Here is a 19,950-nt window from a genome sequence, read left to right as displayed (position 1 = left end):
AGCTATCAGCATAACTATGTAAAAATATTTCTTAAACAGTGGGGAAGTGAGTCACGCCATGCCTATCAAAAGGGCTCAAGAAAATAAAGCAGAATAACTGGAACAGTTAATAGACTATCGTGGATTTTCCATGAGGAATAGATATTTTATCTGACTATACACAAAACTACTATAAATATATGTATTATTACATATGATGTATCCAAGGCTAGATACCCTCTCATCTTTCCCACATATAGTTCATGAAAATCATTAGGAAATATTAACATGATTCAACTTCCTAAGTATCCAAAAAAGTTACTAAAACCTAAAGTTACAAATGTCCTGAAGAAGCCACTGAGGTCTTCTGCGTCAATAAATGGCTCTTTTTCTTTTAATGATATCCATATAAATTATATAATAATAAATTCATAGAAATTGTAAATTTTACTCTAGGTAGAATTGAAGTAGTTTAAATTATAAGTGGCATGTGTCAGTGGTCCAAAGATGAAACTTTAACCCAACAGAGAGGATTTCATCCGATTTGGGACCTATTCTATTGTGGTCCATCCATATATAATACCCAATATCTCTTATGCTTTACTTGCCAAGCATATTTGTTTCTCCTCAACACATTTATCAAATAAATTTAGGCTCAATAAAATTGAGTAAGTTAAAACTTTTCAATGTCATAAAAATTTATTCGGCCAGTTACCTTCATAGTCATTGATATAGAAAATAACTGATTAACATAGTTACTTTAATACTTTTTCCCTCCCCAAACTATGCATATTACAATGTTGTCATATGAAATCAAAACATTTTCTAAAACATCGTGTTTTCAATATTCCTATTTAGGACCATTTATACCAACTGCATTACAGGTATGTTGTGGGATTCTCACAGTAAGAATTTTCTTAAGTTGTCATTGAAGTGTTACTGCAAGCTCTGCTTCTTGAATGTTAATTCATAAAATAATAAACCAGTGCCTTCATAAAGTTTCACCTGAGCTGTGACTGCACATGAAACCTGCCATCTGCTTAAGAAAAGCTCTAGAATTCAGAGAAGTTTGTTGTTGTGCAGTGTTATGAATCACAGAATTAAAAGTATCTACACTAAGTTCAATATCTTTATTTTACACACTTGGAAACTGAAGAGTAAAGTCAGGTTATTAAGTATTTAGAGAGGATATTTTAGAAAAGACTTTGATATAGTCCATGAGAAATTATATCTTAAGAATAGAAATGAAGGAAAAGTTACAGTGTTAGAGAATTTTCAAATGAAAATACTCATGGCCTTATCTATATGTGTTAACATAATCCAAATACAGGAATTTCTAAAGAAAAGAGGCCTTTACTCTATACACATCTTACTGTCACAGGAGTTACTAACAGCTTAAGGTTTGTGATATATGTGTATATAACAAAATAACAATTAATTTGTGTGATGTCGATCTAGAATGTAAAAGAAGGCCATTTTTGAAGATCAGTTCTAATTCAAGTAAAATTAGAATCTTTAAACATTGCGAAATATGCAAAAGGAAATATACTACAAAAAAACTATTTCCACAAACTTGAGAAAAGGGATGGCATAGTCATTAAAAAAGATGTTTTGTAGGAAAACGGTCCACAAGGTTGGAGGCTAAGAATCAAACATCAAGGAGAGGAAATCCCAATATGGTCAGCCTGCAAACCACTTTCTTGCCTCTAGTGCCTTGACCTCCAATTCCAAGTATCAAAAAGAAACCTTTTATAGAAGCACACTGACCACTGGAAATCTTGAGCACTGCCAAGTGAACAGAATATGCCACGAAACAAATGCTTGATGGCCTGAAGCAAGTCCTCTGTATTTCCTGCTGCTTCTTAAATTATTTCTGCTTCTAAAATGGTGGGAGTTACCAATGAAAGAAAGTGCTCAAGAGTCACTGATGAAAGAAATTTTTCATATTTTTTTTAAAACAAATAAAGGCAAAAGGCTCAACTATAGGGAAAATTAGGAGATGTATTAAGAAAAAAATAGAGCAAAAAGAGAGAGAAAGAGAGAAGGGAACAGAGAAAGGATAAGTTTTTGTATCTCATGATTTATTTCACATATCTGTCACTCAGTAGATATTTACCAGTTGATGATGTCATTTCAGTATACATAGTCCAAGACTGAAATTGATTAATGTAAATTAGGTATTTCACAGTTAGTTTAACCATACATGCTTAACTTTTATATAATTGAAAAAGCTCATACTATAAGCTTATCTGTATTGTATATATAATTTTTGGTAAATTAAAAATTAGATAAATTCCATAATAACAAAATATATGGATATGAAACAACACAAAGGTGTAAAACACATTCAAAAAATTGTTGAAAAAAGCAGCAATTGAAGAAAAACCAAGAAACAAATTACACATAAGAAATACCATAAATTAGCATTAATGGACAAATATGCAGGGAATAGAGAGGTGCTGCATAAAAGAACAGTGAGTCAGTCTATTTATATAACTGAAATGTCAATTATTACTGCCTATTCCACCAAATTCAGACTGAGAGAAAAGATCAGCAATGATTTTAAAGTCCAGAAAGCTCTAGAGAAATTGGAATCTGTTTATAAAAGTTTAGAAAACATAAAATTGTTATTTTTTAAAATATTTTATTTATTTATTCATGAGAGACACAGAGAGGCACAGGCAGAAGGAGAAACAGGCTCCATGCAGGGATCCCGACGGGGGACTCGATCCCGGGTCTCCAGGGTCACGTCCTGGGCTGAGGGCGGCGCTAAACCGCTGAGCCACCCAGGGATCCCCCATAAAATTGGTTTTGAAGCCAAAGCTGTACCACAGTTTTCCTCAGAGCATATCTTTGACAAAGTCCTTATTTTAGTAAAAGTTTATAATATTTAAAGTATTTCTCCTTAAATTTGGGATGACTGATACGATATTACACCTATTCCTTCTTGATATACTCAGTTTTCACATTTACATTTTGAATGTACCTTAAACTCTTCCGAGGTTCAAAAACCTATCAGTGTTTTTATTTTTAAAAACAAGGGGGGGCAGCCTGGGTGGCGCAGCGGTTTAGCACCTTCAGCCCAGGGTGTGATCCTGGAGACATGGGATCGAGTCTCTTGTCAGGCTCCCTGAATGGAGCCTGCTTCTCCTTCTGCCTGCCTCTCTCTCTCTCTCTCTCTCTTTCTCTGTGTCTCTCATGAATAAATAAAATCTTTAAGAATAATAATAAATAAAATAAAATAAAAACAAGGTGTAAATTTGAATGTCTTCAGCTAAAGGTGGCAGAAATATTCTAATAGAGCAAACAGCTTTTTAATATTAATAAGATTTTAAAATACTTAAAAGTTACGGATGATTAAGATTTTAGACCACACTGATTCTCAACATACAAATTAATTTTGGGATCTATTTTTATTTTATTATTTTATTTTATTTTTTTAAAAGATTTTATTTATTTACTTAGGGGAGGCACACACAGAGAGAGAGAGAGAGACTAAGAGGAAGAGAGAGAGAGGGAGAGACACAGGCAAAGGGAGAAGCAGGCTCCCCTCAGGGGGTCCAGTGTGGGTGGGATTCCATTCCTGAATTCTAGGGCCCTGAGATGAAAGCAGAACTTAACCGCTGAGTCATCCAGGCGTCCCTGGTATCTACTTTTAAAATCAATGTTTTCTACAGAATTATTATCTTTTGAATGATTTAAAGTGGGAAGCAGCAAATTACATATAAGAAGTTTGAGCCTAAAATGACACAAACATATAATTAATTTCTCTACAAATGTCTCTAAATTAACAAATGTCTCTAATTTAATATCTGTATTAAAACAAGTGGTAAGAAAGTTACAGGGCTAGTATGAGACGCATGATAAATGTAGTCATGAAAGAAAACAATTTTTAATTTAGTAGGCTCTATCAATCTAGAAAGCCATGAATATTTACTGTTCATTCCGTATGCTGGAAAACAGATAAAAGAGAGTGTACAAAAGAAAAAGCAACATATAACAAAAGTTACTATAATTAGTATCAATATCACAATTTCTATGATTATATAATTACATCTGAAATCATGCATTTAATGGCAGTTTTATATTTCTAGGAAGAATATTAAAATAATTTATTTTCCCCTATAAAATATATATTAAAATTTTGGAAAACCACTGGCATATAGTCAAGGTCTTTATTTTGACAGCAAAATCTTTTGAAAAATTTCGATATGGTGAGAAGTACCATTAGTGATATAGAAAGTTTCTGTGTATACAGAACATCCTACTTTCATGTAAATGGACCTTTTAAAAGTTCTATAATTCCACCTTTGCTATCCTATTAATCTGTGTAATCTTTATAGTTGTTTTAACTTTCTTTCACCATCTCTTAGAATCACTTAATGATTCAGCTCAGATCAGTATGAATTTACTGATTGCCTAGTCTGTTTAAACTAAGGAAAACACAGAGGACTCTAAGTCCTCTTACAGGACTGTAAGACTCTTACAGTCTAATATTGGGAGTAGACCAATGGAGATATAACTTCTAAACAACAAGGCAAATATTGTAGTGAAGATTTTTGGACCAGGCATATGAGAAAAACAGAAGTGGGTCCCTTCAAATAACCTAGTATGGTATCTCAGGAAAGGCTCCAAGGTGGCAAAATTGTAATAATTAATTTTAAAAATAGATAAATGGATAGACAGAACTCATGATAAAAGTAATAGTTAGGAAAATAGTAGGTAAACTCAACTTGAAGCCTCAGGTAATACAAAGCTATCTACCCAAAATTCCAGTGGAACTCATGCCAATTATGCTATTGATTGTGCCTTCAATAGTGTTCTCACCACCACATTTGGGCTTTTGCATTTTATTCCCAGCCCTTCTCCACTAGGTGCTGCAAGAGAATTAAGCCTAATATCCTGACATCCATTGTATGTCATAAATTAACTTTCCCCTTACGCATTCAAAGTGAAACTATTTATGTAGTATCCATGGGAAAATTGAGAAATGAGTCACTCACTTTATTTTCTTCTAGGGCTTTATTCTTACACAGAACCTTGATGGAGAGTGGCTGCTTAACCTATATGATGAATTGTCCTATTTAAATACTATTAAACTTTAAATCTTTTATGAAGCTTTATATTTTCTAATGATGCTAATTTTTATATTTCCGGTATATGTCAAAATATATGTAAGGTACAGTACATGTAACATTTTTACTTACTATTGAAGAAGAGATTGTGAAAAAAGCTAGAATTAAGTATTTAGAGACCTCTGGCTAGTACACCTAGTTTAGTGATAGCTTTTGATATCAAATTTCAAATTAAAAAATTAGAAAGTTGCCTTAATGCTGCTCTCAATTATGCCTAGATTTTGACATATTAGCACCTAGAAAAGATTATCATTTTCTCACTGACATTCCACAATACAGATAATCTAATTTGTAGAAATGTACTCTTTCTCCCTAAGGGCTCAGCATGACTGTTTTTATGTTGAATGGAAAAAGGTTTTATATAAACATTTTTACTTTTTGGGGGAAAAAAGTTGCCAGATCTTAAGTTGGTCTTCCTCTAATCATTTCTTTCTGCTTGATTAATTTTTAAATATCCAATTTTATTTATTTTCCTTTTTGACAGAAAATTGTGCTTTATATATAATTATGTTTTCCAAAGAATAAATCCTTTCATAACACTGATTATTTGGTATTCATGTTTAAAAAGATAGTCAAAATACCCAATTTATATTAATGAAATTTTAAAAATATTAAATTAAGATGAATAAGATTTGGAAGGGTTCTTATAGTCACAATTCAAACCTCACTATTTGAAAAAAATAAATTTGCATCTACTAGCACAAATTTTTAACATGCATACCAAAATAATATTTAAATTCTTCATAAAAGTATATTTGGGGTAAATCCCCAATATAGCAATTGCTGGGTCACTTGACGGGCTGAGCACTGGGTGTTATTCTGTATGTTGGCAAATTGAACTCCAATAAAAAAATATACAAAAATAAATAAATAAATAAAATAAAACAAAAATAAATTCTTCATAAAAGTACTTTATGAAATAGGGCATGAAAATACCAATATGTGCCTGTGAAAATGGGTTAGGCTGATGCAAATGAAATACAAATAGAAAACTTTCAGCTGTCTACCATCTGGGCTTTGTTATTTGTTATACATAATTTTGAAGCAACAACTAATACATTGTTCAGTTAAATTCACTCCTATTTCCTGATTGGTCTGATAACCATGTACATTCTAATCCAAAATATGCATAATAATCCTTTGTATATTGCTATAGCTCTATCAGGTACAGAAAAATGGCATTTGGCCCTACAAGCATTGAGAAAGACAAATAGTAGATCTTTAGAAACTCAGTGATAACCATAAAACAAACACTTGTTCACTTTTTTAATGTATTGGAAAGTAACTTACCACCTACCTGTTGTATAAGGAAAAGTAGCAGATCTTCATTCATATCTCTTTTTTGCTGAAAAGGCTTAATTTTTAACTAATATTGCAAGTTTTTAAAATGTTTATATGCCATCTTTTGTGAGACAGAAGTATACCTCATTCTGTGATTAAAATCTAGTCAACATGTTGAGCAAGAAAAAACAATGCCACATAATCATATATTACCTTTTTCAATATGCATCCTTTTTGATTCATGTCCCATATCATGACCAGCCAAATCTCCCTCTTTGGGTCCAGGGAGTACATTTGGTGATAAACCCATCAGCATCTGGTTCATGGACAACCCATTCTGATGGACAGCTGTCAAGCCCAAAACAAAAGAACAAAGACAAAAACATCATAACATACAATATTCCAACAAATTAATTAAACTCATTTGGACTCGAAAATAAATAAAATATAGTAGTCGAAACTAGCATTGTTATCTATCTCTAATAACACTAAGAATTGATAACCATAATTCTTAAAGATAAGCAGAAAAACACTGGAAATGAAAACATTTTATCTTGTTTTTTATTTCACAATGAATATCATTTTTAAAAATATATCTGGAATATTTCTGAAAGGCCATACCACTACAATCACTAAAAGTTGTTAACTTTCAACAAATTAAAGCACTAACATAACTGATTCAATATTCATATCCTATTCTGGTCAATAAAACACGAGGTTTCACAAATACCAAAGTATTTCTTTAAAAATTGGATTTCAACTCAAACTTGAAAAAAAAGGGGTACCTGGCGGCTCAGTAGTTAAGCACCTGACTTTGGCACAGGTCATGATCTGGAGCCCAGGGTCCTAAGCTTGAGCCTTGAGTTGGGCTCCCTGCTCAGCAGGGAGTATGTTCACTTGTGCTCTCTCTTGCTCACTCTTTCTCAAATAAATAAATAAAATCTTAAAAAAATAAATAAATAACTTGAAAATACAAGTACCCAATTAATATCTATTGAATAGTTGAATGAATAAAAACAGTAATTGCTTTATTGAACTATTAACAATAACCTGTCACTTTCTTGAACTATTAACAATAACCTGACACTATTAAAGTAATAAAGTAGATGACAAAACACCTGTATGATTTTCAAACTCCAGTCAATAAACTTCTTAATAAATTGCCCATGAAAATCATGGCTTTGTGCAAAAAACTGGATGAATGCTTATTCCATAAAAACCTTCTCTGGAAAAAGAGATTTTTTCTTTTTGGAAAATATCATAAGACTATATTAGGAATTATCATTTGGAAATCACCATAGCAATAATTGTGTGAGGGAAGTATCTTCAACAGATGATTCTAAAAGGAGTGGAATTGAAGTTTGATGAAAAATATATTTATATAGTCTTAATATATCTCCTCACAAGACTTATTATTATTACTTATCATCTACAAAGGTTTAAAAAGAAAGAATAACTTTACAGTCGAGAAATCTGGTAGTCACCATCTTTACCAAGAGCTAGTTATGACAAGTATTGGAGGAATATCGTATGTTTCCTGGAATGATGCCCTGAGAAGGACATACTATCATGCCTCTGTGATTCCTGCCAAAGATTCATAATTTAAATCTAATCATGAAATAACAAAAACATCCAATCTGAAGGAAATCCTACAAAATTAGTGACCTATATTCTCAAAAAAAAAAAAAAAGTCAACATACTGAAAGACAAAAAAATTTAAGAACTGTTCCAGATTAAAAGAGACTAAAAGATTATGACAAATAATTGCAACATGGGATCCTGGATTGACTTTTGGGCCAATAAAAAAAAAATTTGCTATTAATAATATTAGAAAAAATACATATAGTGGTAGGAAAGTTGATGAAATTTGAAAAAGATTTATAGTTTAGAGAATAGTACTATAATAATCTTAATTTCCTGATTCTGATCATTGTTCTGTGGTTATGTAAGAGAAATTCCTTGTTTTGAGAAAATCAACAATGACATATTTGAGGTAAAGGAGCATGATGTCCATGTCCATGATACAGTCATTGGGGTAACATTATGCCTTTATCAAGGTTACCTCTTTCAGAGACACTGATGATTACGTGAATCTGAGTGATGAATGTGAAATTATTCTTTGTACTATTTTTGAAATGTCTGTGTTGGTCTAATTTTCAAAAAAATATGTTAAAATATGTATCCACATGAACATGTATTTGCATATATGCATATGTGTGTATATGCATTCATGTGTGTGCATGTGTACATACTTCCACTTGGACAATTATGGTAGTCCAAGCATGCAAAAATTTCTTTGTTCTATCAAGAATTAAAAAAAAAGAATACAATGATTAATTTAAAACATGAATGTATGACAAAATTCTTTCAAACTGTTCCCTATCTGCCCATAATTTCCATTTAAGTCTTGTGAAAAAATATTTTTCTTTCTCTAGAAGGACAGTGTCTTTTCAATGATGACATCGTATAAAAGCTTTAAAAATGAAACCAATATGCATCATGAAATTTCTGATTCTAGTGTTAGCATTGTACATAAGCATGGAGAAATTATTTTACATGAAAAATGGTTTGAGGTTGTGGGAGCCAAGATTTGCCAGCCATGGAAAAATGTCATTGATTTGGAAATAGTTATATTCAGCTTTATTAATACACAGTTATCATCATCTCTTACAAAATTAGGGAAATATGTTTTAGACAGGCCAAATCAAGTATTCATATTTAGAATTATGTTGAACTATAAACTATTTAACTATTAACCATTTTAAAAATAATGGTATTACATACAATTTAACCTAGAATTTCTTATCTATCTCAATAGCATCCATAGAAAGGATTTCTGTTTACACAAATGTTCCTTTATGATTACAAAGTCACTTTCTAGCAAATATTTTCCTATAAAAATAATCTCAACAACCAAATAACTTCAGCAGGTTATGTGTAATTAGATGAAGTTTATACTACAAATATGATTTCTTAACATAAACTAAATCCTGGAGAGGATACAATAGAAATTGATTTTGTCAACCAGCACAATTACTGTTAATATGTTCATTGTATTGGAAAAACAATACTAGATTCTTGACACAAAATACAGATACAAAGTAATCAGTTAATTAAATGGCGTTTTTAACTTTACTCTTCATTTTCTCGGTTAAATGTTTGAAAATGTGATCATGAAATAAAATAGAGCCCCTATTTTTTAGAATTTAACAATAGTAATTTCTGACAATAATATGCATCATTGATTTCCTAATTCAAATCCTAAAATTCAAGCAATTTAAAATTCTTTAATCCATTGATCATCAGAACGACCAAGACTTTTTTCTTAAATGAATTGTTTTGAATTCCATTTCTTTTATTCCTCTTTCTGGTTAAGTTTATCAATGCAAAGGTGAATTCTGATAATTGATACATTTCCAAACCTGGCAGGGGGTGGGACTGAGGAATAAAGTTGAGTATCACAGCCACTAGGTAACTGTGAGTTGGAGGTGTTTACTTCAGAAACTAATCAGGAAGGTTACTTTCTCTGTTTCATTGCTCAGACCTTTATGTGTGGCATCAAAGAGAGGGAGTTTATATCAGAACCTGTTAATGTAGCACCATACCTCATGATATTGCAAACTGGGAAACATAATTTTGAGAGATGGCTATTGCTACAGAGCTTCAGAACATGATACATCTGAGATCTATTTGGAATGAGGGCATTTTGATTAGAAAAGCCAGCTGCACCTAATAAAGTTTAGAGCGGTGACAAGTAAAAGTATGAGACCTACGGATTCTGTCAGAAGAGCTCTCGGTCCGGGCCGGGGAGCTGGACACGCTGCTGCTGCGGTGTGATGAAGGGTGGCTGCCAGGCCTCCGGCCCTCCTCCAGAGAGGGGGCAGGCGAAGGGCTGTCTGGGACGCGCTCCTGCGGCACCACGGGAAGCAATTGGGGGAGAAAAGATGTAAATACATGGGAACTGTACTTAATGAATGTTGATTTCCTGCTCATGCAGTACAAAAGAAATGTAAAGGAAATAAATTCATCTTTCATTGGCATTTTCACCTTTTTATCTCCTGCGAAGCTAAAGGAGGGAAAGGCTAGTTAGGACACTGGTTCTATGGGCATGCAGTAACAGCAAATGTCGATTCCCCTCTCTGGATACAAAGAGAGGCCAAGGGAGACAACCCTTTTAGAACCCATTAGACAACAACAAAGTAACAGAACAGGGCAGGTTCCAATTCTAGACGATTATCAACTTAAAGAAATCTCTATGTTCTATTGCTTCAGCTAGTGTCTAAGGATCATTTAACACACAAATTATCAATGTGACAGACCATAATAATAACACTAGAGGGGTTATTAACAGCTTTTTCATCATGGCACTGCTCTGGACACACCTGGATGGTCACATTTTAAGGCATCCTAGAAATCGATTATTATTTAACATTGGAATAATTTTGTTGATTCTAATAATTTGCAGACCACCTGCTTCTCCAAGCTCCAATTCAGCCACATATATGTATTAGGGGAAATTCATGAAATATATATTAGTTGTATCACCGGGAAACTTGGTATCATGTTTCCTGATACTATTGTTAACACTTAGGTCCCACTCCACATCTCTCCTGCCAAGCCCTGAACCTTCCCCATTAGACTAATGTGCAAATATATCATATAACTGTCTCCAATGAACTTCTATAAATGGAGTTACAGATTAAGAAATAAGATACTCCACTTATTAACATTTTCTTCTTTGAGCAACAAGATATTTATACGTTCAGATATCAAGGCACATAGGCCTCGAAGGACTGTCTTTTCAATAATTAATATTTGAAAGGTTAGAAGTAAACTAAATGATATGGAATAAATCAATAAGTAATTCCTTATTCAGGTGAAAAAATGCAAGTATTAAAAAAGCAGACTTTAAAAACTTTAAAGGAAAAAAGTTCTAAGATCTAATTGACTTGTGGGACATCAATTGACCAGTGAGAATGAAGGTGATACGTATCATTGGTGTCAGAGCTTTGAATAGCCTGGTGATGGTTCCCAGTCCTGTTCTGCATTAGAATCACCAGGGAAGTTCGTAACATGCCTACACCTGGGCTTTCCTCCCAGAGATTCTGGTTTACTGAGTATTAGCGGTTGAATTGTGTCCCCAAGAGGAATGAAGTCCTGATCCTCAGTACCTGTAAATGCGACTTCATAGGGAAAAAGAGTCTTGGCAGCTGAAATTAGTTAAAATGAGGTGATACTAGAGTGGGTTTTTATTACAACAAAAACTGGTGTCCTTACAAGAAGACATTGTGAAGATACGAGAGACAATGTCATGTACTGAGGTAGAGATGCAGCTATGCAGCTGCCAGCCAACAATGCCAAGGATTTTCAGCCACCACCAGAAGCTGTGGAGGGGCAAAGGAGGATTTTACCTAGAGGCTCAAAGAGAGCATGTGGCATGTCTGACCTCTTGATTACAGACCTCTAGTCTCTAGAAATGTGAGACATCTGTGTAGTTGTGTAAAATAACTGTGATATTATCAGTTATTTATCCCAACTAAATAAATCAAAGAAGGTAACTTCTTTTTTAATAGATTTTAATTATTTATTTGAGAGAGAGAATGAGCAGGGTGAAGGACAGAGAGAGCCCAATGTGGGGCTCGATCCCTGAACCCTGAGATCAGGATCTGAGCTGATGGCTGCTTAACCAACTAAGCCACCCAGGTGCCCCAAAGGAAGTATACTTTTAAATGATATGAGTTCTTTAGTCTACATGAAACAAATGACCTAAGTTTCTAAGAAATACACATTTGATTTAAAAGAATAGAGAAGTCACATCTGGATGCTGAAAGTTACTTCCTATCTTATAATTTTAAAAGCAGCTGGTATTATAAATCCTTTTTCTTAACATTCACCTCTACCCTAAACTATGAAGCACACTATGCATTTATTATGTGTTCAGTTTAACGAGTCTGTCAAGATCTAGAACATTCTCATAACCCCAGAAAGATTTCTCCTGTTCCTTTCCATTCAATTCCTCCCAGTTCCCATAAGCAACCACTTTCTGAATTCTATTACCATAAAATAGATTTGCTGGTTCTAGAATTTCATAAAAATGAAACCATACAGAACACACTTCGTGCCGGCTTCTTCTTCACAATTTTTTTTTGAGATTCATCCATGTTATTACATATGTCGTTAGTTTATTCTTTTCTACTGCTGAATATATTCAACTGCACAAATATCCCACAATTTGTTAATCCTCTCACTGCCTCCCACCCCCAAATGGCAATTAGGTCATGTTCTTAACTACTTGAAACAACAGTGCGCTTAATGTGTCTTTCAAGTAGCTGCTCAGATATGTCTTGAAGGAAGTGTTCTTAATCGCTTGTGTATAATACTGTATAGAATTCTTTTAAAGTCTGCATAGATGTATTAAGTTAAGCTAATGCTAACTGCATAAATGACCAGAGATATACTATAAGGAGTCTAACCTTGATTTCTAAAAATCTAATAAATAGGCACATAAATTTGTCTAAACTTGAAAGGTAATTCCTAGTACATCTGGTTCTCAATATTTGGATTACACAAAAGTACATGGTATGTATTTGAAAACAAACATTTTATATTTTTAACTGACAAATAAATTTTCTAACTTAACCATTCTATTTTCTTCAAAAAGTCAGTGATATCAATGTTTATTCATCACTGCATTTTAATATTTCTCATAATAGTTATGTATGTGATCATATATGCAGTGGCACATGTTTGGATGCACAGAGATAAAGTGCAATCTTGAAATAAATCAATCCCTCTGAAGTCATTTTGCAAGTCTTGAGTTTCCTGTCATAATATATTTCTTACTGGTGCTAATGGAAAGCATGAGAAACTGATTTTTCCTGAGATATTTAACTCATAAAATACTAGCAACAATGATTATGCCATTAAAAACAATTAGTCGTTTTATTTTCCACAAAGTATAAAAATTATTTCATTAGTCAATATATTTAACTGTCAAAGCTTTCCTTGATGATTCTTTGCATTCATGCATTATTCACTTATTCATTTATACATTCAAAATACTCTAAAACATCATATAATAAACCAGCTAAAAAATAAACTGGATTTAAATCTAATGTATAATACATCTTGAAAGCATAATTTAAGGTTTATAAAATGTAGGTGAAATTGTATTTAATATAGCTTTAGTCTATTTTTCCTTTAGTTATAATTGTTTGTCTAAGAACAAAGGACAAAGACAATACTTAATACTTTCGTTTAAAGAAAATATTTTAATTTATGCAAATTTTATTATTTAAAAGCCAAGTATTCAATTGAAACTTTCTATAAATTGAGACACAACATATTCAGTCATTTCACTTAATGTATAATTTCAATCTTTGGAACGTGATGTATTGTTCTTTGAAGAATTTCATTAAAGTAAAATCCACTGAGCAAGTAAGATTTGAATACATTGTTGCACAATAAATTAATTTATTTCAACAGCTTAATTCTTTTATCATATTTATATGCTTGCCTTTCCAGAGTATGCTATAAGATGGAGAATAATGGAGACAGTAAAGAATTGCTTAGGAGAGAATCTCATAATTATTACTGAAACAAAATAGATAATGAGTTTTATTCAGACATAATAAGAAAGAAGCAGTTCAATGTCTATAGGGAAACTATGTAAACTGGATTTATCATTTCATTTGTGTAATACCCTTTAACCTCCAAGATGGGCCTGAAGTAGGACAAAGGGGAAGAATATTTAATTTAATACTTCAACACACTGCTTTATAGTCCTGCATCATAACTCCAATCAATAAAACACAATCCTTTGCAATGTTCCATCTTTATAAAACCAGCCACAATAATAAATGAAAATTTAAGAGGAATACCCTCTCACAAAAAAAAGGTCATACTAATAAACTAATGGTAGCAGAATAACAATAAAGAAAAAGCTGCATTTATTGCCTCTGGGCAGAACAAGAAGTATTAGTCTCTCAGATAATTCAGAATCAAAGGTAGAATTCCAAACAATGTATTCCAAAATTCTAAACTAAAAAGTATAAAATGTTCAGTATTACATATGTGCAGTTGAATGTTTAAAAATTACATTGTCTCAGCTGCCTCCTCTCCATCACAAAATGCATTATATTTTATCAAATTAAAATTTCTTTTAGTGAAGTCAAAATAATCACAACTCAATTGCAATTGATTTCTCTAAAGAATTATTTCATTTAGCTTTACTTTATGTTACTATCTTTTTAATCATCTGAATTTTCATGTTTATCAGTCAGAGATTCCATCACTGAATATGTTATAGAAGTGGGGAGAAGATATTTCTAACATTAAATGTTATCTTGATATACTTTTAACTCACAAAATTGAAGTTGCCTAGTACTTTTTTTAACCCAAACTCATGAGCTTTAAGACAACTCAGACTTAAATTCATTTATTTACAGACTATTTACTGAACATCTAATACATGTTGGTGTCCCAGGTTCTGGTTATATGTAAGTAAACAGAACTGATGAAAATCCTTTCCCTCATGGAGCGTCTATCATAAAACAGAAAATGTTAGTGGAGTCCAGAATCTTATGTATACACTGATTAAGCATGACTTCTAAATTCCCTTGTTCTGGAAAAAAAATGCTCAGAGGAAACAAATAGTAGAAATGGGATTCTGGATTTGGGAAAATGTTAAAAAGTAATTCTGGAAGACATAGTAAATGATGCTAATAATACTTACATCTGATAGAGAATCAGGCAGGCACCATCAAAACTCCATGACTCAAAGTTCTAATGTGAGGCTTCAAGGGATTTTTACATAGCTCTTTTTATTTGTTTTGGTGGTGATACACAAGAAACACTTAATGTTGCTAAATGTGAAACTGGTAGGACCCATGAGTATAATCATAAACAACTTAGTATTATTCTCCTACTGTCTCTTCAAACTTATTCAGCAGCAGTAGAGGACTGTATTTTTTCCCTGCATCTATATGAAGATTCAGGAAGCCTCATGATTTCAGATTACAATTTGTTAGTATAAAGTCCTATGGTTACTTTAAACAACATACAGTTTTGACTCAGGGATTATATAATTCATCCTGGTGTAGTAATAAATACTAGTATCTTAAAGAAAAGATAGGATTTCCTCCTTTCCCATACTCAAGAAAGGGGGAGTAATCCTTAAGGGTGTAATTCATCTCTATGTTCCTCAGTACCTTGAATGTCCTACATAGTTAAATCTGGATCCTTGATTCAAGCTGAGCTTGAGGCGAGACTACTTCATAGATAGTGTTGCATGCCTCCATGCATATAAATGTCTGCTTGGTTGCATTTTATGATGCTGGCCCCCACTGATGACCATGGCCTAAGTGCCACTTCATTAAGACTGGCAATTTGGTGACATTCTAAATATATCATTCCTTATTCTTTTTGGCTGGAAGATTTGTATGAACAGAAAGTTCCCCTAGTGAATTAATGGTAATCCTGAGGAACAGTTTGTATGGGAAAGCCAGGAAAATGCTTGATTCCACCCTTTTATTTATCCTTTGTTTAAACCTTTATTTGTCCTTTAAAATAATCAATTCCCTAGATTTCAAAGGTGAACTCAGTTCGTTTTTTTTAATATTACTATGAACTTATGGGTTTAAATATCTGTGATTTGTTTAAACACACTGCTGTAGGGTATACTTAGTGTTGGTTATGTTTTAATACCTTCTTTTTCTTGTGAGCATCCTTTTCACATTTAATATCAACACCCAAATAAACATTAAGAGAATATACTTTACTTTTATTCTAATCCAATTAAAATTATATGAAGTCTTTTTTGTGAAAAATGTCTAAAATTAATGCATGCATCTAGAGTTATTTATGATTGCCCCAAAATAAACTATTCTGTACCTAAAAACAAACATAAGGGACATGACTTTGCTCTAGGATTTTCATGTACTTTGAGAATCAGGTCACTCTGGTTCTAGTTTTTATAATATTTAAACATTTTAAACTTCCTGCACAAAAAGTCCTATTTACCAATATAGTACATTAGGACCTACTTTGAGGGAAAGTATTAGAGAGTGGAAATTTATACATTGTATTTAATTTTTTTCAATGTTTAATTTTTTTAAATTAGAATGTCATAAAGTGTCTCTGCTTCTATCTCTCTCTCTCTCTCTCTCTCTCTCACACACACACACACACAGACACAAGAGTGTGGTGGAGAAGACTAAAAAATTTAAGTCATATTCCTTGTTCTCAGAAAACCCTGTAATATTGCATAAGAGAAAGATGTTTACTCAAGAATGTAGAATAACTTGAATATTGCCAAATTTCTTGAAAACAGTTCTATACTATCCCTAAAAAAAAAATGACATCTGAAAAAAATGCATTTAAAAATCTGCTTTGTATACCACTGCACTATAGCCCCCACCCCCTACTCCCCAAAGAAACAAACTGCAGTGCTTTTATTAGGTGAAGAGGGCTGAACAAGAAAAAAAAGTACTTACTTTACAATTCTGACTCTATTTCAAAAGCTTGACACACATTTCTTATAAGATTCTAGAACTTATTTTTAAATAGATGATTATGAATATTTGGGGAGATAATAGGAGATGATAATGTCAGTGTACAGAAACTTCTAATGTTATTTATAAACACTAATTTAATCAGTGCAACAACCTGATGAAGAAGGAATGTCATTAACCCCATTGTGCAGGAAAAAACAAAACAAAACAAACAAACAAACAAACAAAAAACAAAGACAGAGATATTAAGTAACTTGTCTAAGGTCACATGACTAGCAGGTGGCAAAACCCAAGAAGTTCCTCCATAATCTATTCTAAACCACTGAAACATATTGCCTTTCTTTTTTTAATTTTATTTTTTTCAACAAGAACCATTTTTTTCTAAGTCCTTATGATATCATTGTGAATTTATTAAATAAAATGTGAGAAAATTATTGATTCATTCAGGGAGATTTGGGGTTACTTGATGAATGATACCTAAAGAGAATCAATTAGTAGAACATTTCAGCCTATTAGGAATTCTCTAATGACAAGAGGAATTGATCTCTTGATTTATACTGTTTATTTTCATCAGTGATTTAAGGTAGTACAAGTAATACATCCTTTTACAATTTGGAAATGATACAAAGATTATATAAATAGCTAAGATGATAGTTTAGAATGTTAAGATTCAAAAGTATCTGAAGAGGAGGCTTCAAGTTATGGATTGAATATGTCATGGGAATAAAAGCCACAGTATTCGGAATATAGTCAATGATATTGTAATATTGTTGTATGGTGACAGATGGTGGCTACACTTGTGATTGTAGCATGATGTATAGAGAAGTTGAATACCACGTGTACTGAAACTAATATAACACTGTGGCCAACTATACTCAAATAAAAAAATAAGCATATAAGGAGCCTAAATCAGTAGACTGTGGAATATACTTAATGTGGATAAATGCAAATTCCTAGTAAAACTAAAAGTAAAAAGAAAAAAAAAAAAGAACTGGCTCAGTAAAATTTTGTGTTGAAAGGCATGAAATTATACTGAGTCATGTATTCAACTAGTAAAATAGTTTTATGAATTATGACTACATTTATAAACTATTATCCAAATTGAGGCATATGTTAGTTCCAGTGTCTACTCACTGGCCTATTCAGTTCTAGAAGATTGTATGGGAGAGGTTGGAGAAAAGAGGGTGATTTAAAAAAGATCAACCAAGAAGCTTGATGAGGAATGGTCAAAGTAAATTAGAATATTTGGTCTGGAAGGAAGAAACACTATAGATACTAGAGCAGAGATTTATTTAAATGGCTAGCACACAGAAGAATTAGCAGACCTTTTTTCTTCCAAGAGAATGCAATAAAGTTAAGGTAGATGCTAATGTGGACAATCCTTACTCTTGAATTTACTGAAAATAGAAGAGACTTCCCACAAAAGCTTAGATAAATAAAAGTGGGTAGGAAGTAGGCAAGAATAATTTGTCCACCATGGGGAAAGCTGGATTATATGCCATCTGACATCTCAAGTCTATGTCTCTTCATTCATAACATTAAACAGCAAAAATACATGAGTCTCACTGATACGTAATAGACTAATACAGAGCCTATAGTAATTTAACTTACAGGCAATTGGCTATTAGGGATTTAAATTAGAATGACTGTCTAAACATTATATGACCATTTCCTCCTCAAAGTTATCTTACTAAATTATTTCCAGTAGTCCAAACCAATCAGCAGGAGAAAATCTAAATTTAACACTTTGGCAGATTCTATCATGAAGGCTTGCATTTAAAGCAAGAAACAGGGGCAGCCCAGGTGGCTCAGTGGTTTGATGCCTGCCTTTAGCCCAGGGTGTGATCCTGGAGACCCAGGATCAAGTCCCACGTTGGGTCCCAGCATGGAGCCTGCTTCTCCCTCTGCCTGTGTTTCTGCCTCTTCTCTGTGTGTCTCTCATGAATAAATAAATAAAATGTTTTAAAAAATGTAAATTTCCCTTACAAAAAGGTAACTTCTTTAAAAAAAAAAAAGCAAGGAACAATGCTATAGTGGTACTGTCTTCCATCTATGTAATTTTCTTTTCTTCAATCCTTTTATTTTTCAACATCAAATCCTGGGGCTCCATCATGTTGAGAGTTTAGTTTTAGCTGTCTCAATTATCCACAGCCTGATTCAATGTGTTTGAGTTAATAGGAGCTCTAATGCAGGTATCAGCAATTTTTTTCGGTAAAAAGTCAGCTAGTAAATACTTTATTTAACTTTGCTTTGTATGTAAAAGTAGCCATAGACATTATATAAAGAGTGTAGCTAAGTTCAGACATATTTTATTTATGGACACTAAAATTTGACTTTCATATAATTTTCATGTGTCACAAAAGATTCTCCTTCCTATATGTTTTCCCCACCCACTTAAAAGTGTAAAACCAGTCTTAACTCACAATCCATGCCCAAAACTGGGGATATGGGGTGAATTTCGGACCCTGCTCCACTGAATGTACTGGTATCTACATTCTCATAAATAGGTTTATGAGAAAGTCATTGAAGCTCCTTTACCTCCTAGAAACAAGTAAGGACAGAATGCTTTAAAATAGGTAACTCTGAGTGCATTGTTTTCACTTCTCTTCTGTCCTATGAATTCTTATTGCCATTCTCATGGAGGTTGATTTACCATTTTAATTCTTGTCATTACTCTCAAAAAATGTAAATGGTACATTCCAGCACATGAAAACCCCTCAAACTTCTATTTTTCTCTTCAAAGGATATTTCTCTTGTTTTATGATTCCTACAGATGGGGGTAAATCTTTGGTATTTAACATTTCACTTTTAATCAGCCTTCATAATTAGAACCTTTTCAGGCAAACAAAGTTGCAAGCACTATTCTAATTGCCCACTTGGGCCCCATACTATTTAATGTGACATAGGAGTCAAACATTTCCTTTGGGGAAAATACAACTTCCCCCAAATTAAGTTTAACTAATATATATCATGGGAGTTTACAAAACACTGTGCTATAAAGTCTACTATATATAAATTTAGGCAGGCTGATGTATTAAATTGTT

The 19,950-nt window shown here is 32.6% G+C and overlaps 1 protein-coding gene across 1 annotated transcript in view; it reads right to left on the bottom strand.

Moving 5' to 3' along the window:
* Positions 1-19,950, bottom strand: part of DACH1 (dachshund family transcription factor 1) — a 422,360-nt gene that overhangs the window by 108,053 nt on the left and 294,357 nt on the right. Inside the window, exons 5-6 of the mRNA XM_077855416.1 lie at positions 10,169-10,304; positions 6,609-6,743 (exon numbers count right to left, since the gene is read on the bottom strand). Coding sequence (XP_077711542.1) covers positions 6,609-6,743; positions 10,169-10,304 — 271 coding nt within the window. The remainder of the gene's footprint in view (positions 1-6,608; positions 6,744-10,168; positions 10,305-19,950) is intronic.

The sequence above is a fragment of the Canis aureus genome, chromosome 17 (assembly GCF_053574225.1).
Source record: "Canis aureus isolate CA01 chromosome 17, VMU_Caureus_v.1.0, whole genome shotgun sequence".
Classification (NCBI taxonomy): Eukaryota; Metazoa; Chordata; class Mammalia; order Carnivora; family Canidae; genus Canis; species Canis aureus.
Note: the sequence above shows the minus strand (reverse complement) of the source record. Positions and strands in the feature narration are given on the sequence as shown.